This window comes from Mauremys reevesii, linkage group 2 (genome assembly GCF_016161935.1).
Source record: "Mauremys reevesii isolate NIE-2019 linkage group 2, ASM1616193v1, whole genome shotgun sequence".
Lineage (NCBI taxonomy): Eukaryota > Metazoa > Chordata > Testudines > Geoemydidae > Mauremys > Mauremys reevesii.
Window position 1 is genome coordinate 23,289,186 of NC_052624.1, and position 16,957 is coordinate 23,306,142.

General features: G+C 43.7%; 1 protein-coding gene across 2 annotated transcripts; it reads right to left on the reverse strand.

Annotated features, from left to right (window-relative positions):
• Window positions 1-1,243: 1,243 nt before the first annotated feature.
• Window positions 1,244-15,492, reverse strand: IDI1 (isopentenyl-diphosphate delta isomerase 1). Of its 2 annotated transcripts, none has more exons than XM_039522733.1 (5): window positions 15,388-15,492; window positions 10,154-10,317; window positions 9,024-9,116; window positions 4,876-5,006; window positions 1,244-3,660 (listed from the first exon to the last, which is right to left on the reverse strand). In XM_039522733.1, the coding sequence occupies exons 1-5, from the start codon at window positions 15,402-15,404 to the stop codon at window positions 3,343-3,345; spliced, it is 723 nt and encodes a 240-aa protein (XP_039378667.1). In that variant the 5' UTR covers window positions 15,405-15,492; the 3' UTR covers window positions 1,244-3,342. The 2 variants fall into 2 exon arrangements, with proteins under 2 accessions (XP_039378667.1, XP_039378666.1); XM_039522732.1 differs by having other exon boundaries at window positions 15,278-15,415.
• Between the last annotated feature and the right edge of the window lie 1,465 nt (window positions 15,493-16,957).

A 16,957-nucleotide genomic window follows, 5' to 3' on the forward strand; every position in this document is an offset into this window, starting at 1 on the left:
TATTTTCTCTTGGCACTGGGAAAACTGGTGATGGTCAGAAGGGCTGAGTGATACTGGCTATCTCTGACAACCAAGCCCCTCTTCCCTGCCACATCCCCCCGCCCCCCCCACCACGCTAGCCTCATTATGTATAGTATAAAGTAAGAAAAAAGCAGATGTTAAAACCTCCAGCACTAATATAAGGAAATATTTTGGCATAAGAATTTGATTAAAATGTATATAATTTAAAACTGGCAGGAATATAATGTTTAGAAAGGGGAGACTAGAACTTTGCCTTTTGCACTCCAGCCAAAGTCAGGGCAAGTTTAGCTATAGTACTTTTGTTTCAACATGTTGAAACGTTGCTCTTTGGCTTTCAGTATTTGTTGCAGGCAAGGTGTACTTTCCCAATTGCTGAATCTGCCATTTTTTTATGCCAAAGAGATAATCTTGTCTTTAAGTCGTTGACAGTGCCTTTCATCCCTTCATTTGAATTGGGATGGGAACTCTGTTGCGTGAGTGGGGTGTATTTTTTTTAATCTATTTAATGAATCAGATAAGCAGCATGCACTTTCCATTATTGAACTGTTTTTATAGTCAGTTTATTGTAACGTCCCTCTGTTATGGAGTAGAATGGTCTTCTGATTTCATTCTGATAATCAGACTGTGTAAAATCTTCAAAAGCAGCTAATGGGACAGTTTTAGTGAAATATTTCTTTAGTTTAATGGGGTATTCATTGAAATGTCTCTAGCCGTACACAAATGCAATTTCAGCAGATGTCCTTTACACGGATACTTCAGTTCCTGTTTCAATGTGTAAGAACATGATTAGCTTTCACTGACAATACAGTAGTGAAGCACTAGTTGTGATTGTACTGTTGAATTTCTTCTGTTTTTTAATGTTAGTGAGACAAGTTGTGCATTATACATAAACGTATTCCTTTCATTTATGAAAAGCAATAGATTTTTTTTGCAGCTATGCTAATACAGCACTTAAGTGCTCTCCCTAGAAGTGCAGGTAATTGTAAAGCGAGTTCACTTTTGTTTATAAAAAGTGTTTAAGCTGTTTTTGTAACAAAAGCCCTGACCAATGTTAAGATTAATGGTCTTCTTGGGAATTTGTCTTCTTGCCAATGCTCTGGCAAAACTTCAGACTGGGTAATGCAACTGGCAATTGCATAAACTGTCAGCTTTATCCTAGAGTGGTTGCCAAGAGTTTTACCCAATGTGACCATCAGGGTCAGATAGAGAACAGAAACAGTGATAACTTGTGAAATTTTATTTTCTTATGCTCCTATTTTGACTTTATTGAAGCAGAATGGATTTCACAGAAGACAGAATCTAGCATTCAGTTTTCAATGCCTTTAGAGCTCTTACACTTATTGTCTTAATTCAGATCACACTGAGCAAAAACGCTTATCGTCATCTAGTTTTGGTTTGAAAAAACTAGTACCTGAATAAACAATATTTTGGTTCAAACACTTTTAATATACATATCTTTATAGCAACATGGCTCTATTTTAGTGTACAGTATCAGCCAAAACAGCTGTCCTTAGAACCTCTCAATAATTCAAATCTTAAGTGTTTTGATAGTCCACCATGATCCACTTGTACAAAGTGTGAGAGTTGCGTAACCACAGTAGGCTCAGTTTTGGGGGGTGGCAGTTCCATTTTGGTGTCCACAATGTAAACTGAAGGGGGGAAGAGGAGGAAACTAAAGAACCAGGAAAACAGTTGTCTAAAATTAGAAGTGAAGAACAGTGTCAATTGTGGCTCGATCCAAAACACAACTACTCTAAGGCTCACGTAAATTATTTTTGTCATCAAAAGAATTTTAGAAATGAAGCTACTTAATCCTCTACAACACTTCCAGGGTGCTCTATTAATGATAAGGGAAAAGATGTCACGTGGTCACAAGTATTACCTTTAACTAAACCTTTCAAGAAAAAGGTAATACAGCTTTCCTTACTTTCTGATTTTAAGGGAGAACCCTCAACCTATTTTTACTTTTTTCCACTGTATCAGACTCCTATCACATGACCACCAGTAATTTTAAGTGCATTTAAGTTCAAAGAACTTAGTGAATTACTAAGGTTCTTATATTTGCATTCTAACAATGGTTATGTTGCACTTCTTTCTGTGCTCCTAACTACAGTCCTTTTAAGGACTGCAGTTAACAGCCTTGTCAGTCACTTTTTTTTAGGCAAAAACAAACATTTCCATTTTAGTTGTAGTTGCCTTGTACGAAAACATCTAAGTTGAAATTCCATTTTCTTCTTTATAATAATAAAATATTAAGTTATTAAACTTAGTGGAAGTCTTCAGTGATATGAGTATTCTACTTCAAACTTTTACAAAAGAGCACAGGAACCAGTCACTGCAGGTGATTTTCATATAACTTAGCTATGAGTTTATGTAACTTAGATTTTCAAAGGAACACGTACTTCAAAATTTTCATTACAACTTCTAAATATTACTGAGACTGGTACAGCTGTGAAGTTTGTGATTTGTTTACTTTGTGCATTTGATGACATTTACTTAGTAAATCAGTTTTTTCCCCCCGCTCGATGAAAGATGAAGACATGCTAGTTATACTGTGGCCTGGAACTAGTATAAATACAAGTTGACAAAATTCCTCTAATTAACCTAACTACCAAAAGCCTCCATTAACTGAGTGTGGAAGGAGAAGTCTCAGATTAATTGCCAGTGGGTTGGTGTTTACATCAGAAGTGGCACTTATTTACAGTCACAATGGAGACAACTAAACAGAGTTAGAGACTGGATTATCCTCCATTTATTGGAGAGAATCACTCCCAGTCATGTTATAGGCACTGCACTGGAAGGCAATGCAGGGAAGCTTACTTTGCTGTTGCCTATTTGTGTCTGTCTCCTTCTACAAAACTCATGTCTACACATAAGCCTCATTAAATGTATTTCAGTGCCCTTCAAAATAAAGGTTTATAATTTCTTTTCTACATGGGCTTTCTATCTTAGTATTCATTAAGCCCCAAACAAGTTCATACTGTACCTACTGTTATTTACTTATAGTCATCAAGGCTGGCTTTACATTTAAAACTTTTTTCAGCACTTGGGTAACACCACAGCTTGCCTGCTCTGAAAAGATGTCTTAAGTTTCCCATGCTGTCAAGCCAGCACCATTCATCAGCTGTAAACTAACTAAAAAAAAAACCCCAACCCAACTGCCACACCATCACTAGGCATAGGTACAGAAATTCCTACAACAGGTACTGCTGATGTACCATTTCTGTCAGTATTCAAAACCTTAAGGATTAAAAGTTACCTTACTGCTATTAAGGCAGCATCCTACTGTTGTCCTTCACCACTACATTTACTTGGAGCTTTTTACATTCTGTGTATTTTTTCATGATCCACAAATCTATTTAAATTATGCAGGTTATCCCACCATTTAAAAAGAAAAGTCTCTGCAATTAATTTGAACCATGGAGTAATCTTGATTTCATTTTTTGATGCTTTTTCCAAGAGTTGTTTTAGTTCTTCCTGTGTCACGTAACAGTAACTTTTGATCTCATTTGTATCAGGATTCAGTGTTACATTCTTCTGCACAAACAAGATGTAATCAATTTCATGTTCTCCCCAGATCCCATCAGAGCGGGCCTTGTAGTGAATTCGCGTTAGATAGCAGATTTCTTCTGGAGTTACCTATAACCAAAATCCTTAATTAACTAATCAGCAGTAAGAGATAGGGAGATACAGCAGAGATATTTTAATGAATATATTTTGGAAGTGGAAAAAACAGAACAGTTATGAATCACCTTTCTGAAGGGACACTGTCAGTTTAAAAAACACTCCAACATACATTTTTGGTCTGGAAAAAAGTTTAAAGCTTATTTCTAATACACAAATAGAGAGAAAATGCTTAATTTTTTTGTCTAACTTGGTGCACGTGACAGCACTCGAGTTGGCTTCACTGTTTCCCTATACAGCAGTATGCTCTCATTTTGTGTGGGTTTTTCTACATGGAAACAGAATAAATATTTTTAAATAGTTAAGTAATTTAAAAAATCCAGCACTGCCAGGGGACTCAGGGGCAGGTATCCTACTTGTTACTCCTTTTAACTTTCATAATTGAGTAGGTACAGAAGCCCTACCCCTCATTGCCAATTTGTATTTTTAAAATCACTGAAATATTGTGGGGTGACTTAGGTTGGTGATTAAATGTCCTTTCCCATGTTAGTAAACATTAGAGGATTTAAACTGAAATGATGAAGTCCTACTTTGCACCATGTTATTTACATTTTGCCTTATATTTAGGTTGTACTCATGTACAACTCAAGTACTCATGAGGGATCCTTTAGTAGGCAGTTAGACAAGATTTTTAGAATCTGGAACACACTTGTGCCAATTGACTCACCAATATTTACATATATCCCTAACCAACTGGACCTACAAGGTTAAAAAGTCTAATTCCTCTTCAGTGTAAGCTTTTGCATACAAGTCCTAGTTGGTAGTTATTTTGTGCCAAATTCAAAAGTCTATTTACTGTTCAACAATTTTTCTTCAGGTAAATTATAATCCAGGGGTAGGCAACCTATGGCACATGTGCCGAAGGCGGCACGCAAGCTAATTTTCAGTTGCACTCACACTGCCCGGGTCCTGGCCACTGGTCCAGGGAGCTCTGCATTTTAATTTAATTTTCAATGAAGCTTCTTAAACATTTTAAATACCTTATTTACTTTACATACAACAATAGTTTAGTTATATGTTATAGACTTATAGACAGAGACCTTCTAAAAATGTTAAAATGTATCACTGGAACACGAAGCCTTAAATTAGAGTGAATAAATGAAACCTCGGCCCACCACTGCTGAAAGGTTGCCGAACCCTGTTATAATCTGTAGCAACACCCTCTATTACCTGTTCCAGGGGAATGCCTAACTCTGCTCTTAATCGCCTCTGTGCTGCTCGCCGAACACCCTGGGCATTATTTTCTTCCAGTTCTAGTGGGGTGCTCAGTGGATGGCTGCAACAAGTGTTGGTAAAACAATCTGTAAGAAGTTTGTGTACAGTCAATGTTCAGAACAGTAATATATGTTGCAGAAATCCAGTATAGAACTAATGCATCACCAGACAGCATGTTTTGAAAAAGAGGTCTGCAGTACCCTCTACCTTAAACCTCGAGCATCTATTCCTGCTCCCTTTGTTTTTATTTGACAAAAAAAGAGAGAAATATTTGATTAGGGGGAATCTAACAGAAGTTAGAATTAACCTGACTTTGCACGTTAGTGCCTTATTTGTGCTGCAGTATCACCTGGGATAACAAATGTTGTCCCACCAGAGGATCTCATCCAGTGTTGCAAGATCAGCAGGCAAAATCCTGCAGACTTTACCTGGAGTGTTTGAAAGTTTGATAAACAATAGAATCCAAAGGATACTCTCCAGCAGATGGTGCAAATCAGCTCTGAAGAGGCAGGACAAATGAGTACGAACTGCAAATGCTACTTGCTTATTTAGGGCTTTCCTATACAAAATTAGAGCTTGTCTTCACTACTGGCTGATCAACGTTGCTGCAATTGATGCAGCAGGTATCAATTTAGCGGGTCTAGTGAAGACCCTCTAAATCAACAGCAGCGTGCTCTCTGGTCAACTCCGGTACTTCAGCTCCCGAGAAGAATAAGGTAAGTCAACTGGAAAGTGTCTCCTGTCAACGCAGCGAAAACACCAAAGTAAGTTATTCATGTAGCTGGAGTAGTGTAACTTAGGTCGACTTACCCTGGTAATGAAGACAAGTCCTTAGCTTGCTGTGGGGTAAATGTATCCCATGCTAACCTGCTGCACTCTAAGTATCTATGTGGACCCTGCTGCCGCACACTGAAATTTCCCCAGTGCATTTTAATCTACTCTAGTTCAAAGTGAGTTAGATCAAGGTGCACCAGGGTCCATATAGATACTTAATCCATGGCAGGAGTAGAGTCACACCCTAGCTTGCAGCAAACTAAGCAGTTGCATTGACAAGCCCTTAGATTGGTAGAAAAGAGCACCCACCCACTGCACTGAATGTTTTCACATTAATTACCGATATTGGAGCATGGTAAATGCTTTGAGTTGACCAAACCAGTCTAAATAATCATTAAAACCCAGGTGCAAAGCACTTAAACACATGCTTAAATCCTACTGACCTGAATGGGATTTAAATCACATGCCTGAGTGCTTTGACTGAAGCAGCAGTCTCATAATACAATGAGATTTTTCTAGAGCAGACAAGATTTAGACATTTTCAAGTCTAAGATGGGTTTCAGAGTTCTAAATGGAAACAGGCATATTTAGGTTTCTCTGTAAGTTGTCTTGCCTATTGTTTTGACATTAATAAAGAACCAGACTCTGAGAAAACAGACCAAAGCATGAAAGGATAAAAAGAAGGAGGTTGCAAGGGGGCTGTGACGCTGGCAAGCCAGGTGCTAGCTCTTGCCAAAGCTACAGGCATTAGCTAAGGACTGACAAACTCACAGCTATAGAGACCGGACCATTTCACTTATGTGTTAAGTGTTGCTCAAAATCAGTATTAGTCTTATAAGAATGTATTTAGTGCTTACACCAAGGTTAGTCTATTTTTTGACAAGTCCAAATTTCTTGGTCAAGGTCCAGACTACAAAGAAACACTTTTCACACCACCACCACAATAGTTTTAAGTAAATAAAAAGATTTTGTGGTCCATTCAAAAGCATCTGGTGGTCTGGATTTGGCCCACAGGCCGCCTACTGACTATCCCTGGCTTAGACTCTATAGTATGTTTGTTAGTTGCTGCATGCATTAATTTTATTTGTAATGTCTGTATTTCATGCTATAAGGAAATATATAAGTTTTGCTTGATAACTTTGAAAATATTTGCTCTACATTTGAACTCAGATGGGAAGAGTGTCTCTTCCTGCCGACCCAGAAGAACTATCAAAATCAGATGGTACATCAAGGAACATTACAATACAAAGGATTGGTGAAGGGCCCTATAACACCTTGGAAATTCTATGTGCAAGGAAACTCATCCGATGGACCTGGAGGCTGAATGAAATAAATAAAACAAAGATATAGGAAAATTTTCTCTCTTTTTGCTGTCTGAACTCTCACAGGGCCAGAGATACCAAACTGAAACCAGAGACTTGCAGGGGTTACCCCTGGATCCACCCTGAAAGATACTTTGAATTGATAGATCACTACAGCTCTGTCACTCTTAGGATTTAGATTGCAACTCATTTGCATATATACTTGTTCATAAACCGAATTTTTTTAGTAAAAAAGGGAAGCACTAGAGAAGGAGGTCGGCTTATGAACGGGTATAGAGAGGGAGAGGTGGGACACAACCCCTCCCCCCAACAGAGGGAGCAAGGAGAGGCAGCACAGCCAGCAGAGCCAGAAGGGAAGAGGTGAGGCCAGAGTCTCTCTGCTTCTGGCCACGCTGCTCTCCTCACAGCCTCCGAAGCAGCTGTAGCTCTGGGGCTGGCAGGCTGCAGCCCTGCCACTCGGCCTCAGCCCTGCCCCCCAGAGCAGGCTGTGGCCACGCCACTGGAGCACGCTGCGGCCATGCCACCCAGCCCAGCCAACTGGAACATGCTGCAGCTATGCCGCCTGGCTGGCCCAGTGCAGCCGAGCCTGCCGGAACAGCTCCAGCCAGGCCAGAGACATCCTCCCCTGGCCCTCCCCAGATAAGGTGGGAAGGGATGGGGAGAGTGTGGGGGTCCCAGGCTAGGGGTGGGGTCATGTGGGGGTGGTCACAGGGATTACTCCCCTGACTCCCAGCTTCTCCCCCCGGCCCAAAAAAAAAATTTCCCCACCAGTTGCTGTCCCGGCACGTCAGGGTAAGCAGCTGCCGCACTGGGACGCTTTGTTTACTTAGGTTTACTTCTGTGCCTGTGGACGTTCAAGGTAAACAAACCATCTCTGCCCTCCAGCGGCTTATCCTGTTGGCCCAGGAGCCAAAGTCTGCTGACCCCTGAATTATAGGGTAGGCTTATGAACGGGTTATAAACATTTTCCATTTTTACTTATCCATTTTGGGAGGTCAGCTTATAAACGAACCGGCTTAAGATTGAGTATATATGGTATGTTTGCTTGCTTTAACCTGTCAATAACGCTTATTTCTTTTCCCCAGGTAATAAACCTTTAGTTAATTTGTTACAGAATTGCCTTCAGGTATTGTCTTTGACATGAGATCTAGAGTACCAATTGATCTGGGGTAAGTGACTGGCTTCTTGGAACTGGGAGCAACTAGAATATTTTGGTGTAAGTGACCATTTATCACTAAGTCCAGCTTGCCTGGACGGCAAGATAGACTGAACAGTCTAGGGGACTGTGACTCCATGGTAACACCGATATAGTGATCCAGGAGTTCACTTTTGTTACTGGCTTGGTGAAATCTAATTATAGTACATACCAACAGTCTGGGATGTCCGTTCTATTTTTGACAATCTGCCCTGAAATAGGCACACTCAGTTGTGAGCCACTCTAGACAGTGTGATAGGGGCACTGTACCTTTTGATCAAAAGCAGTATTTTTGCTACTTTGTGGGGTGGGGGTGGGGGGTGGAAAAAGAACTACTAAAACAGCAGGGTCAGGTAAAAGGAGTCAGTTTTTAGATTCAACTCAGGATCACCTTCCAACAGCTAAATATTTTTTTCCTGAGAGACTTCAGTTACACTTCTTTCCAAGTGGAATCTAAAGGCTCAAATTCCATTTGTACAGGTAGTTGCATGGCTTTCCCACTTTGTTTTCTAGCTCTTCTCTACTGAGAAAAGTTAATTACACTCTCTGCACCTGCATAAACATGTCTGTAACATGTCCTAGGACAATCTCTCCCTACAAGCCTCTAATCCATGGTATAATTATTCTCTAATGCAAGAAACTGATGTGCCTATACATTGATTTCATCTCCTGGAAAAGCCTAAAACGAATTAACTCTCTCTCCTCTCCCCAAGGAAACTGATCTTAAAGTCTGTAGAGGAAGTAATGGTGGGAAATGAGAGAAGGACACAAACACAGCTTTTTACCTTAGCATGAAATGTTTACATACTAACCTGGAAAAGTAATTTTAGCATCTGATCTCTGCTGCAATAGCAACTTATCTTCTGTATTGAATAAAAAAACACTGAAAGCTCGGTGCAATAATCCTAAAACAGACATAAGAACCATGAGTATAAGTCTCTGAAATAAAAAGAACTGCAAGTAGAATAGTAAAGATCACAGAACCGGAATAGGTTAATCTTTTAAAGGTTTTTTTCCCCTCAATCATATGTGCTAGAAACTTTTCTTAAGTAAGAAGTGGAAAAAAAGAAACACTTGATTTTGTTTTTTGACTTATGTTAAATGTTAGCTTTTCCTATTCCCAAACATGCACATGTCTCGAAGTATCTGCTTCCAATATATTATTGCAATTAAGCTCAATGTCTCTGAAGCAAGTTTATCTATGGCATGTTTGGGCAAGTCACTACCAGGGCTTAGTCATTACCTGAGATTTTATATGAGAGTGAGAGAGAATGTAGGACAGGCTGTTAAAATCCCAAACTTAACTTTGGAAAGCATCCAGCTCTCACAATAATGGGCATGGAGTAAGAAGTAGAATTTAAAAACAGAACTTCCCCAAAAATGTTAGCTCTCTGTCCTTCTGCAGGACAAGCTCCTTACTTTGTACTGTGAGTACACAAGAGCAATCTGCAAACCCTTACATGAAATACCATTTATTGGGCCACCAAAAAATATAAGGATAAGCATTCAAGAAGTATACAGACTCATGTTTCCAGTAGACACAAACCAGCATGTAAGATGAGACAAATTCCCTTTTAACACCCCTCTATGAAGTGGTTATATTTTGCCATTTGAAAAAAAACAAAAAAACCTCTACTAAAATACATGTTAATTACTGTCTAAGACTTTTGTTATAATATATCTATTTGCTTACATTTTATAAGTTAAAATCGAAGTGAGTCAAAAACATCTAATACAGCACCTTGGCTAATGTTCATGGCCACATGTTCCTAGTACTATTGTCTTTATTCTCCCTTCTTTATTGCCTCCAATTGTTTGTTATTCCCACCGTAGCATCTTGCTTTAAAATTAGATTGTAAACCCTTCAAGGCCAGGTTTGTGGTTTTTACATATATTGCACACAATTATTGTTAACATAATTTCCTATCAATTTAAACTGTACCTTTATCAATATTTTCATTCAGATGACAGTTTTTCTTGGTATCTGCACCAATCTTCTTGTCATTTTCATCAATAAGGATACACATCTCTGCCAAAAGCTGCACCTGCTGCTCATCAAGATTATCTGTGTTTACTTCAGGCATAGCTGTGGTACTTCTCTTCCCACTGAAAACAAGAGAGACAGTCACTTGATGAGACTGAGAGCCAGCAAATTTAGAACAGGTTAGAAAGGATACTTCATACATCACATGTTCAGCCTTCAGAATTTGCTGCCATAGGTGGTAGACTAATACTGTGGATAGTTTTACAAGAAGTTATATTTATCATTATTTTGTTTAGAGAAGGATAAGCAAACCTTATTCTGCTAAATGTAAATGGATTGGCACGGAGATGAAGGTATTGGCTACCCCACAGCATGTACTGTATTACAATATTAGCTAGATGCTTTATGGAGTTTTGTCAATTTCCTCTGAAAGAGCAGGTATTAGCCCGAGAAGGAGGCTGGATATCTGATCTGATATAGGAAGTCCTGCATTACATGCTACACATCAGCTTGCCCAAACCAGATTGAGTGAACTAATCATATGGTCTGGACCAGATGTACATATATGTGAAGGGGACACAGTTGCTTCCCAGATAAAAACACCCAAGGACATACTTGAAAGACAGCGGGGCAATCTGTTAGCTTCAAGGCCCTGGTCTCCAACAAGTTGCAAAGATTATTTTCAGGGTGGATTTGATTTAAATTTCTCACCTCTATATATTATTTATTTAAAAACATTTTTGCTGTTAACAAGCAAGTTATCTGTGGAGACACAAATCCACAGTTTGAGAACTGCAAAACTAAGCATCACTGATGGTACACCTCTACCCCGACATAACGCGACCCAGCGTAAGGCGGGTTCGCATACAAGGCGGTAAAGCTCTGACATGCTGCTCTGAGCAGCGTGTTAAGGGTGCTGGGCCAGGCTGGGGCCAAGGAGTCTGATAAGGGGCAGAGGGTCTCGGGGGCAGTCAGGGGCTCCCCCCTCCCACCACGGTCTGGGGGGCAAGAGCTGTAGGAGGGCACTTTTGGGGGCCCCACAGTCCCAGAGTGGCCCGGGGGATTAGCAGGGAGGGCCCGCTCTGCTTCCCTCGTCCCAGGCCTAGCCGTGTTGCTCGGGGGTGGGGGTTTGGGGGAAGCGATCCCCCCCGCACTCACCAGCAGCGGCAGAAGCAGAGCAGCCCGGCCCCAGCCCGCTCCACTCTGCCAGCTCCCAGCTGCAGGGCTCCACTTCCTGCCGCAGGTGAGTATGGGGAGGGGCGTCCTCTCCCCAACCTCCCCACACTCACATGTGGCGGGAAGCGGAGCGCCGCAGCAGGGAGGTGGCAGAGTGGAGCAGGCCGGGGTTGTGTCGCTCTGCTTCCCACCGTAGGGGAGCGCCGAGAGCGTCCTTTCCCCAACCTCTCCACACTCACCGGCGGCGGGAAACGGAGCAGCCCAGCCCCAGCCAGCTCCACTCTGCCAGCTCCCAGCCATGGCACGCCACTTCCCGCTGGGCAGGTGAGTGCAGGACCTTTCCCCAGCCGCCCCCCAGCAACACGGCTAGGGCCAGGGCAAGGGAAGTGGAGCGGGCTGGGGCCGCGTCGCTCTGCTTCCCGCCACAGGTGAGTGCGGGGAGGCATCCTTTCCCCAACCTCTCCGCACTCACCGACAGCGGGAAGTGGAGTGCCGAGGCTGGGACGTGGTGGAGTAGAGCGGGCTGTGGCCGGGCTGCTCCGCTTCCTGTCGCTGCCGGTGAGTGCCTGTCAGGTGGGCGGGGAGGGTAGACAGGGGTCGGAGCAGTCAGGGGGTTGGGTGGGGTCCTGGGGGTTATTAGGGATGGGGGTCTCTGGAGGGGGGGTCAGGGAACAAGGAATGGGGGAGGGCAAAGCAAGTTTGATATAACGCTTTCTCATCTATAACGCGGTGAGATTTTCTGTCTCCCGAGGACCACGTTATATTGGGATAGAGATGTTTCTTCTAGACTGAATACTGAGTCCCATTGGGTAGATCGAAAGATTAACCTAAATAATCTCTACAGAAGCCCCTGGAATCCCATAAGATTGGGTTCCTAATCCATGAACTATTGGAACTCATTTACAAAACTTTTCTTAAACATTCCATGAATATATTGTCTCATACTATAGAATTAGAATTTATAATCCCTATTCCATGATGAGATAGTTTTAATTAAGATACATTATAGCTCAAAGATATCTTTAGATAGATTTTTTTCCTCAAATAGCATTACCAAAAAATCTGATTTAAATTAAAAAAATCTGATTTTTTAATTTTTTTTTTAAATCATTGATTTTTATCCACCCTGATTGTTTTGCCAAAGCTAGAGGTTACCAGATCAAAGGACTATAAGCAGCTAAAAAGTTACATGATTCCTGCAAAGGAGGATGGAGTTGCCAGGCTGCTTAGGATGTGGTCAGTAAGCTCCACTAGGAAGACAAGTTGAGAGGGAGAGAGGCTCTATGGAAGACCCTATAGGAAGTCAGATCTACATGTGAAATATGGTTAAAAATCTGATAAGCTACACATGTACAATCTGTTTTATTATTTTTTAAGATTGTTTTTTCTGACATGCTTGCTTTAAGGAGGTTGTTTGGTCACTGATTTACCACTGTCATTGCCCCACAGAGGGAACAGAATTGCAAAGTCTGGACATAAATCAGATCTGCTGAGATAATCACAGTTGATACACAGAAAAATGCAATCTAGGATCCTGTCAGAGTGGAAGAATTGCATGATTCCACCCTGAGAGACACGGGACAACTAAGGCCTGAAACCAAGAGGGCGCGTGCTCAGAGTGTACATCTACACTGCGATAAAAATAACTCACAGCACTGGGTCTCTGAGCCAAGGTCAGCTGAGTTGGGCTAATGGGACTTGAGCTGTGGGGCTAAAAATTCCAGTGTAGATGATCAGGCTTGGGCTGGAGCCAAGGCTCTGAGACTGCTGTGAGATGTCTTTTATCGCAGTGTAGCAATAATGAGAGAGAGCAGGAGTCTGAGGTGTAGTATTCCCAGAAACTGTAATATGGGGCAGTGTATTCTAAACAATTTTCTAATTAAACAAATACCCTTTTTCCTGTTCATCCTGTTTTTTTCCTGTGCCCAAAGTGCTGCAAGATCTGCCCAAGATGTGACAAGTTTATACAGAGACTTTATTCTCAATACAAAAAAGTTTATACTTCTTTTAAAAGGAATTAAAGTTAGTTATAGGTGATTTGTCTGCCCCTATGGCTCCTACAACTGACTGAGGGTTTTGCCGTCACCTTTTGCTATTTTTAAAAATTGTTTAATTTTTGCTTTGTGACAAACCCACACTACCGAGTGGAAACAGTGATGACGACTAGACAACGGGTACCATCAAGCACATCAAGGAAATATTTTCCTTTAATCTTGCTCAGTTACAGGGACTCTTCAGTATTGCCAGCAACACTGAGAAGCAGGTCTCCGACTGAGGTATGAGTTAAGATGATGGTGGCAACAACCCTTCAGAGAGATGATCCGAATTCTCTATGAGAAGGTTAGTTCCACTGCAGCAGTGCCAGCCTCAAACACCAACCTATGCAATGGCATGAAAACATCCAGCACAGAAAGATACTCCTGGGCCCTTAGGCTGGGACCAGATGAAGTGGATGAGGAGTTACAGCGAAGGAGGAGATTCACCCCACACTAGAAAGAGCCAGGGGTGTAAAAAGCCCTTCCATGCAAAATCCCCTCAACCCCACCTATAACCCCAAATCCTATGACACTCCCTAACCCCCTGTTCCCCTGACACTCCCAATACACCCCAGTCCCCAATACCACCCATCCTCCCTTCCCCGACACCCCATATCAGAGAGCCCAGTAGAAGACCCTATAGGACGTCAGATACACCAAGGTCTCCTAATCCTTTGACACCCCACAATCCTCTCCCGACACTCCCATCCTCCTAACTCCTGACATTCTCCATTCCTGTCCCCCCAACATCCCCACCCCATCCTCCTATCCTAACACCCCCACTCCATTCTCCCCAAATCCAACCCTATCCTCCTATCCCCTGACACCCCCACTCCCATCCCCTGACACCCCTACTCCTGTCTCCCTGACATCCCCACCCCACAGCTTCCTGTCCCTCCAACATCCCCATCCCCCTATCCTGACACCCTCACTCCTGTCCTCCCAACATCCCCACCCCCACCCTCCTATCCTGACACCCCCACTCATCCCCCCAAATCCCCAACCACATCATCCTATCCCGACACCCCCAGTCCTGTCCCCCCAAAACCCCACCCCCATTCTATTCCCTGATACCCCCACTCCAGTCCCCCCAAATTCCCACCCCTATCTTCCTATCCCCTGACACCCCATCTCCTATCTCCCTGACATCCCCACCCCACAGCTTCCTGTCCCCTCAACATCCCCACCCTCCTATCCCGACACCCCCACTCCAGTCCCCCAAACCCCACCCCCATCCTCCTATTCCCTGATACTCCCACTCCAGTCCCCCCAAATTCCCACCCCTATCTTCCTATCCCCTGACACCCCTACTCCTGTCTCCCTGACATCCCCACCCCACAGCTTCCTGTCCCCTCAACATCCCCACCCTCCTATCCTGACACCCCCTCCAGTTCCCCCAACCCCACCCTCCTATCCCGACACCCCACTCCAGTCCCCAACCCCCACCCTCCTATCCTGACACCCCACTCCAGTCCCCAACCCCTCCAGTTCCCCAACCCCACCCTCCTATCCCGACACCCCCACTCCAGTCCCCAACCCCACCCTCCTATCCTGACACCCCCACTGTCCCCCAAATCCCCATCCACATCCTCCTATCCCGACACCCCCAGTCCTGTCCCCCAAAACCCCACCCCATCCTCCTATTCCCTGATACCCCCACTCCAGTCCCCCCAAATTCCCACCCCAATCTTCCTATCCTGACACCCCACTCCTGTCCCCGCAACATCCCCTCACAGCCTCCTATCCCCTGGCGCTCCCCCGCATACCCTACATCACCACCCCCGGTCCATCCCATGCCCATGCTCTGCTCCCGTTAGCGCCCCCCCCCCCGCACCCCCGCCAGAGGCGGTGCGGCCGCCGCTGCACTTACCTGGCGGACAGTAGCGGGCTGGGAGCGCGCAGGCCCAACCTGCCAAGTGCGGCCCCGCAACCCGCGCACAGCGAACGCCACATCGCCCGTCACCCCGCTCCCGCCAATACCTGAGCCCCGAAACCATCACGTCACCGCATCCCCCGATCGCGCCACAGCGCCTCAGCTTCCGGGCTGGGCCGGGCTCCGTGCAGCCTAGCCAATCACAGACAGGTACTGACTAACTCGAGGGAGAGTTAGTCAGTACCTAACAGCCAATAGCGAGCGAGAGTCGGGCCGCGACTGACCAATGGGGAAGCGAGGATTAGGCTGACGGTGGAGAAGTTTGACCCTGTGTCTGCCGCAGGAAGGAGCTGCGGAATCTATGGGGATAATCATTAACCCTTTGCGGTGAAGATAAGCTAGATCAGTGGTTCCCAAACTTTAACAGCCTGTGACCTCCCCCCCCTTTCACTAAAATGTCAAGTCTCGTGAACCCTCTCCTGAAAATGACTATTTCCTGGTGATTTTCTCCTTTACCTGAGCATAAATTATAAAAGCAGTGACCTTGGAAATATAAAATTTGTTTTTATGACATGCTTATTACACACTATTATTAATTATTATTTATCATGACAATATTTTTATTACATTATGAAAACAGCAACACTCTTCCAAGATCTCACTTTCATAGCTTGTATCACTTTGAATAAGCCTGTTACAAGACAAGGCTCCTATTTTTCATCGAGTGTCAGATGTGAAACAGCATGAAGGTGTTGGTGTCCCTAGGCCTAGGTGAACCAAAGTTGTGACTCTAGGCCGAGGTGAACCAAAGTTCTTCCATGCTGTGAACTTTAACCAGCCTAAAATGCTAACAAACAGCAAGCAAAAATTTGTAACTGTCAGCTTTCTTAGCTTGCAGCTGCAGTACAGCTTGAAACAGCAAAAAGCGGTGGTGAGACGGGGGAGAAGGGGGAGGGAAGTCTGCATGCATCTGTGCTGTGAAGGTCATAGATAAACATGCGAATGAGAACAGTTCTAACAAGCTACAATATAGTGTTTAGTGTAACTGTTGCAGGGGGGGGGGAGGGAGGAAGGGGGAAAAACAGGGAGAAACAAAGACTTGTACAGACAGCTTGAAATATAAAAGGGAAACGTGCTTGTAATTAGTGTGCTTGATTTGAGACATGTCTGTCTCCTGGCATCGCTTTGAGATCTCAAATAAACTTGGTTTGCTTCTCCACCCTGGTGTGTTAATTAGTGCGATGCACAGCGGGCAACGAACCCCACTGTTGTCCCCCTCGGGCCCTCTGGGCCGGCAACAAAGGTATTTAAGAAGCCAACTCAAAGTGTTCCTCCTACATAAGCATTCAGGTCTTGAGCAATTCAGGCAAACAATGTATGTTAAAACAAAGCTTAAACTTGTTCTTCATCATAATTTTTAAAACAACACTAGCGGCCGATTTAATTTTTACAACAGCAAAAAATATCCACCTCCCTTTCCATTTCTTATAAGGAGTCTTGAAGTTGAAATCTCCTCAGTGTGACAGATATGCTTGCTTTGATCTACTTAGCTCTTGGAAGTCCAGGGGCTCCAGGCTGCTGGCCCCGTGCTGCCCGGGGTCTCTAGGGACAGCTCTGTCTTCCATTAGGGAATTTTTTCCCGAGAACCCCCTGTAACATTTCGTAAACCCCCAGGGG